Here is a 7,420-nt window from a genome sequence, read left to right on the forward strand (position 1 = left end):
TCTTTTTAATTTTAATCATTAAAATCAAAATCCACATTAAAATATGTGGATTTTCTGCGAATTTTTCTTTGAATTAAAAAAAAAATTATAAAGAAAAATTTGACTAAATACAAAACAACTTAAAAAAAAAATCTTAAATTAAATTGAAAAGCACACCCATTTATCGGACCAAATAATCATTTAAATCAAATAATAAATAGATAACTAAAAGGACCCGTGCATAGAAAAAAAATTTAACCGACAAATTTGGCGTAGTAGATAGTAGGGGTGGCAAACGGGCATGCCCGCCCCATTTAGGCCCGCCCCGCAAAAACCCGCAAAAAAACGGGGCGGGGCGGGGCGGTCATAGTTGAGGATGTGGGCCTAAAACTTAGACCCGCCCCGCAAAAAAGTGAGGGCGGGGCGGGAAAAACCCGCGGGCACTGCACTCTTTAAGCCTAAAAATACAAAAATTTATGTAAATACATGTGCCCGCAAAAGTCCGCGAAAAAAACGGGGCGGGGCGGGGCGGACACATTTGAGGGTGAGGGCCTAAATCCTTGGCTCGGCCCGCCAAAAATGACGGGTAAAACGGGCATGGCCCGCGGGCCGGGCCCGTTTTACCACCCCTAGTAGATAGTAATATGATTTCCTAAAAGATTAAAAGAAAAACAATAAAAGTGGTATTTGGTTTAGGTGTAGAATGTTCTAGAAACCGGAAAATTTGATCAATTCAATACAATGAACTGGTTAGATGGTTTGGTGGATAGAAAGAGTTAATAAACAAACAATATTATACTCTGCTCCTTCTTCACCCCTTCAACCATCTCACCAGTCCTTTGGCAGAACCACCATAACCACCGCTATCAATGGGTAGAGCCGCTCTCATAACGACGGCGGTAGTTTTCCTAGCCGTCGGAGTAATTTTCTCTCCGGAAACATTCGGATCAAAATCAACCACTCTTTCCACTTACCTCAAACTAGCCCACCTCCTGGGTTTCTCCATCGCTTTCGGCGCCGCTCTATGGGTAACCTTTATCGGCGGGATCATCATGTTCAAGTACGCACTTTTTAATTTTACTTATCATTTTTCCTAATTATGATTATATGTTGATTCAATCTGTGATTAGTGCTAATGTGTTGTTGAATTTGTTTGTTTAGGAATTTGCCTAGGCATCAGTTTGGTAATCTTCAAAGCAAGATGTTTCCGGCTTATTTCTCCATGGTTGGTGTTTGTATCTCTGTCGCAGTGGCTTCCTTTGGATACCTTCACCCATGGAAAACTTCATCTACTAGTGAGAAATACCAACTTGGCTTCTTGCTCTCTGCTCTTGCGTTCAATCTTACTAATTTGTTCGTCTTTACGCCAATGACAATTGAGGTATTTTTTTATTATCAGATTTTGCTATCACAATTGTTAGAATAGGCCACTAGAATATTCATATAATTTAGGGGTTGTTAGGTTAAACATATCAATTGAGATTGCTCATCTTACCGTAGTGTTTATATATAAGTTTTTTTTGTTCACAACAGAAGGGGGAACGAAAAAACCCGCACATAACCTCTCTATAAGCTGTTAGGGTGTGATTGGATTGGTGGTATATGGTGCGATGAAATAGGATAACATCTGCTCAATGAAATTAGGCCTTAGTTGTTGTTCCCTGTTAGGGTGTGTTTGGATTGGTGATATATGGTGCAATGAAATAGGATAACATCTGCTCAATGAAACAAGGCCTTAATTATTGATCCGTGTTAGGCTATGTTTGGATTGGTGGTACGTGATGGAATGAAATGAAGTGGTAAATATGTGATTGTTTGGATTTGTAAGCCGTGGATGGAATGGAATGGAACATGATGAAATCCATTCCATCTAATCCTCCATTTTTTATTCCATCCGATTTGGGGTGTATGCAATGGAATAGAACATTATTAATAGATACTCAAATAGTGGAGTGGATCAATATGCCATTCCACTCCCGCTCCATTCCATTCCGTTATGTTCCATTCTGCTCCGCTCCACTTCCTTCTGTTCCATCAATCTAAACATAGCCTAGTAAGTAGAGGGAGGAAATTGAGTTTCATTATATATTTTTTCTTTTGTGATTGGAGGGCAAGGTTTTAGAGGGTTAAGTCTAAATTTTCAATATATTTGATATTGTAAATTAAGGGCACTATAAAATGTTTTTAAAAAATGAATTAAGTGGGATTGAAGTATTATATGATTATTTATCATGTTGTTCTTTCAAACTTTTAAAAATATCAAATATATATTTAAATATAGAGTTAGTCTTTCAAAATTCAACTCCCAAACAAACCCTAAAAGTCTAAAACCTTGAGTCGTTGAGATCTCTTATAAGCGCGAACTCTTTTCTTCTTGACTCTCTCAATTTGATTTTAGTTTGCATAATTCAATCAGTTTGCCAAATATGTTTGGTGGTGAAACATTATGCAAAAAAAGCTTAGTATTCACCAGAATAATGAAAAAGCTTGCTTATATTGCATAATTTTATATCAAGACAATGTTTAAAAGTAGTTTTTCTTCAAACCTCGGTAAATTTCATGATGTGTATAACTTTTTAATCTCTTTCTCTACTTCCTCATTTTCTCTTCTTCCACCATTTCCTATTCTAGTAACTACCAAATTTTCTCCCTTGTTCTTTCTCTCTGGTATTTTTCTTCTTATTGTTGTCTATCAGTAACAGCAGCACTGATGTAACAACAGCACTTTTCCTCTTCAATGTTGACAACAAATGTTCAAGAACTAAGTTATGTTTTCATGCTAAATGGAATTTGACTTTTAGTTGAGTTCATTAGCAAAGCCATGTCTGGCTTCAAACGCTGACACCGAAGTAATAGAGCTGTTATTTTGTGTGTTATTTGGAAAGTTTCATTTACCATTTTGCCCTATACCTGTCATACCATGTTATAATACTCATAACATTTTCGGCTATTACACATTTATAAGTACTTTTGATTTGCATCATCCAAATAAATTTCACTTTATCAAATATGTTTGAAAAAATGAACCAAAGTATAAATCAAGTTACAACAAACTTAGTTTTAGCCAAATTTATATTTGCAAAATGAGGTTTAATCTGACATAAGTTCGCAAACATTTGTCATAATTTCCCCCGCAGGCTGTAATCCTATTCTGGTTAAGTCATGACAACATTTTATGATGTTAAGCTACCCACAGTCGCTCATTGCTTGTTTTTATTGTTTATAAATAATGCAACCATTTTGTTGGTCTGATACAGATGATGAAACAAAGGCATAAAGTGGAGAGAGAGAATAAGATTGGAGATGAAGTTGGGTGGTCAAAAAATGTTGAAGTTGCAAAGAAAAACCCAAAGCTTGCAGCGATGAACAAGAAGTTTGGTATGATTCATGGACTATCTTCCCTTGCCAATATCTTGTCATTTGGAAGCCTTGCAATACACTCTTGGTACTTGGCAGGTAAACTTGATCTCTGATTCAGTTTTTGCCTCCCTTTCTAGTAGACGAGAAACTTGTCCATGCAATGCAATTTGCGAAATGTACTAGCAAAACATTACACAGTATTCGTTTATCAAGAGTTCTTGTGTCTTTGTGTGAAAGAAAACCTAATGTAATTGCTTTAATTCTCACATGAATAAAATTAGTCAGTGTACCTTTCTGCAGTTGAAGGTAACTTATATTATGGTATAAATTCTATAAAGCACCAATTTGCGATTTCTCAGTGTGCTACTCTGGTTTTCTTTTGTTTGAATAGCACTTTTATACAATTACTATTTAGGTGCTTGTCCTACTGTTCTCTAACTAAAAAACGAACACATGGAATAAATGGCGACCGATAAGTTTGTGATGTGGGAGCACTTTTCTCCTTAAATGGCTTTACAATAGGCCTAAAACAGTGATTACAATCGCTGTCAAATTGGAAACACAAAAACTGTCAACCCGCCTTTCATCCGCCCAGCTATTCTTGTTTTGAAGCACTCTCTTCTTAAGCATTCAAAACAGTGTAACTAGAACACATTATTTCTTACATCACTTGTTTTTCCAATACTACTGTGTTACCCTTGGACTGAATAGTCCGCATGTTCCATTTTAATTGGAAAACAGTATGATGAAAGTTTATAGAAATGGGTAACTTATAACCTATTCTTTTTCGTACTGTTGAGTGCGAGGGATTACATTTTGCTATTCTCTGGGTTAAGAAGAAACAGTACTGGCAACCTTGAGGCTTAATTTGTTGGTATGATCAGAGTATGCAGCATCGCATATGACCATCATAGACACAAGAGGAATAATATTCCTACACTAAAATGTGACAACTACACCGTATTTTCATACGGTTTGGTTTTTTCTTTATAATTTAATAATTAATTTTTAAGTTTTTTTTATTATAAATGAACACATGTTTTGTTGTATTTTTCATGGTGTAGATATATCAGAAACCACCCTTGAGACAATTCACAACAGTCTGAATTCAATCCAAACAAACCTTTATTCGCCTGAAAATCTTGAGCTTTAGCAAGGAATAAGCTTTTAAAACACCCCAAGTTTTGTGAGAAGCCACAAATGTTTTTGTTTACTTCCAATCAAACTACACAAGCAATCCTCAATTAAAACTACAATTCTGTGATGTTCTTTTCGGGAACATTATTACTTACGAAGATAAATAATTTAAGCTTTCAAAATATTTATAAGATATGTTTAATTTAAAATTTTAAAATAAAAAATAAAGGACTTAAATAAATAGAAATAAGAAGTTAGTGATGATTTACTTCTTATTCCCATTCTCATTCACAAGGGAGTGAAAAAAAAAACAAGTTTAAATTAAATTTCTGAGAATAAAAAGTTCAAAAGTATAATTTATAAATATTTGAAATAAACATGTAAAAATTATAGTCACATTTTTTAGAATAAATTTGATATCCATGAAATAAACGCCCATTGAGATATTGAGATATTGTTTGAGAGTTTAGATGGAGAAGAAGAGAGGTGTTCAGAGAAAAGAGATTTGGACAAAAATAATTAGAAAAATATATATTTTTGAGAGAATAATTTTATATACAAAAAAAATAATGTTTATTATTAATATATTTAAAAAAAAATTAAAATGTTATAAAAACATAAATTATAATTGGTGAATTTATTTAGGTCTTTCAAAACTTTCTAAATTCTTCTCCAATATAACTTATTCGGACAAGCTCTTTCATGAATGTCATTTCTTTCTATCATGTCCGAACATAGATATTTGGTTGTATCCAAAATAAATATCCATGAACAATTACAATTTATATCCGATTTAATTGTCTAGAAGTTTGTCTATGTTGGGTAATAGATAAGAGTCTTTCGGGTAATACTCGATTGGGGTCTGTATAGTTGATATACATCTTCCACTTTCCGAAGGCCTTTTTAACTAGCACAACTTTAGAAAGTCACTATGTCTATTTTACTTTAGAAATGAAGTTGGCGTTTAACAATCATTTGATCGTGCTAGTAGTAGCCTCAACGTTCTTTGGAGATTGCCTTCTTCTTTGCTATGAGATAAATCGGGCGTTGGGATTGACATTTAACTGTTGGCAGGATACAATCGAGTTGATGTCCTAAATTTCATGAGGAGTAATGGTAAAAAGATCTTATTAGCCCAACGACATTTCATTAGCGTGTTTCTTACCTCAGAAGGAGTCTGTATCCTAAAATTTATGGAGTTTTTTATTAGCGTGTTCACCGGTGTTTTTGATAAACAATCATTTAGTTTTAGGTTAATTACTTAAATGACCAAACTAGTAACTCCTAAGATAAATTTGTGCTAATTTTCTGAGAAGGAAAATTATACATTTAATATTGTCGAATTGTTTGTAATGAATTTTAGATATCTTAGTAAAATAATTGTGTTGTAAAAGTAAAATGACTAAATGATTTTGATACAATCGAAATTAGTCTTTTGAATAGGAAAGAAAACACATAAAGAATGACTTTAAACAGAAAAGGAATTTATTTGCATAAATTTAAAAGTGGTAGACAAATACATTTTCTTAAGGAGAATTCGTTTCTCTCTTGTGTGCTGGTGCTTTGAGTGTATATCAAAGTTTATAATATTTTTGCCACCCCTGATTCTACTACTAGAACTCCTATTTATAATGCTACAAAGTAACGGTCTTCCAACGTTCAAATATTTTTTCGTCTGACACGTCATTCTTTGCATGTGTGGCTAACCTTCGATTTATCTCCATGTTTCCCTGGCAATTTGGATAAGATTAAAAAGAAGTTATTTCAGTTTAAAATTTGAATCTGCCTCCAATTGAACCTCTTCGACCCGTCGAACTTGATGTTTCACTAAACTTCTTTAAATTAGTCTTTTGAATAGTAAAGAAAACACATAAAGAATAACTTTAAATAGAAAAGGAATTTATTTGCATAAATTTAAAAGTGGTAGACAAGTACATTTTCTTAAGGAAAACTCGTTTCTCTCTTGTGCGCGGGTACTTTGAGTGTATATCAAAGTTTATAATATTTTTATCACCCCTTATTCTATTACTAGAACTCCTATTTATAATGCTACAAAGTAACGGTCTTCCAACATTCAAATGTTTTTCCGTCTGACACGTCATTCTTTGCATGTGTGGCCGACCTTCAATTTATCTCCACGTGTCCCTGACAATTTGGATAAGATCAAAAAGAAGTTATTTCAGTTTGAAATTTGAATATGCTTCCAATTGAACCCCATCGACTTGTCGAACTCGATGCTTCACTAAACTTCTTTAAATTTTACTAGACATTCTCGATGTCGAAACATTGTTGTTCCCTTAGTCAGACTTTGGTCGAAAGGCACTTTAACCTTATCTCATGTTTGGAGAAATTTCAGCTAGCTTCTCCATCGAATTTCCTATTTGAATTTTTTTAGCTAACATTATCCAAATTATTTTGGATCCTTTAATGTTAGTTTGACAAATATTCTCACTAAAATTTTCATGAGGATCATAATTGTAAAAATGTGAAGCAAACATATTTTTCATTTTGCATTCATGAAGCTTTTTTTATAAAAATACGAAGAAGGATAACCATGTTCACTTTCATGATTTTTCGTAATAAAACAAAATACATCAATATGACCATCTTTATTACAATAATTACATTAAGAGTTTTGCATTTAGGAAGTTTACGAGCATCATATATTTTATTAAACTTAATATTGTTATTAGGTTTGCAACCTAATCCAACTTTATCATAAGATGCTCCTCGATTTTTAAGAAGGATATTCAAGTTATCTCTTCCTTTAGTGAACTTATCAAGTATGTTTTGTAAATCTTTATTTTTATTTTTCAAAACATCACATTGATCGTACTTGAAATTTTTTCATCTAATACTTCATCAGAAGGGAAAGAGATTTGAGTTTAAAAAAAATTGTATTTCTTTAAAATTTTCTATTTCTTTCAACAAAATTTTATTTTCA

General features: G+C 33.0%; 1 protein-coding gene across 1 annotated transcript; it reads left to right on the plus strand.

The window, feature by feature from the left end:
• The first annotated feature begins 668 nt into the window (after positions 1–668).
• LOC127092263 (uncharacterized) lies at positions 669–3,692 on the plus strand. Its single transcript, XM_051031110.1, has 3 exons — positions 669–1,039; positions 1,141–1,360; positions 3,237–3,692. Exons 1-3 carry the CDS (start codon positions 849–851, stop codon positions 3,450–3,452), a joined length of 627 nt encoding a protein of 208 aa, XP_050887067.1. The 5' UTR covers positions 669–848; the 3' UTR covers positions 3,453–3,692.
• The last annotated feature ends 3,728 nt before the right edge of the window (positions 3,693–7,420 follow it).

Source organism: Lathyrus oleraceus, chromosome 6 (assembly GCF_024323335.1).
Source record: "Lathyrus oleraceus cultivar Zhongwan6 chromosome 6, CAAS_Psat_ZW6_1.0, whole genome shotgun sequence".
Classification (NCBI taxonomy): Eukaryota; Viridiplantae; Streptophyta; class Magnoliopsida; order Fabales; family Fabaceae; genus Lathyrus; species Lathyrus oleraceus.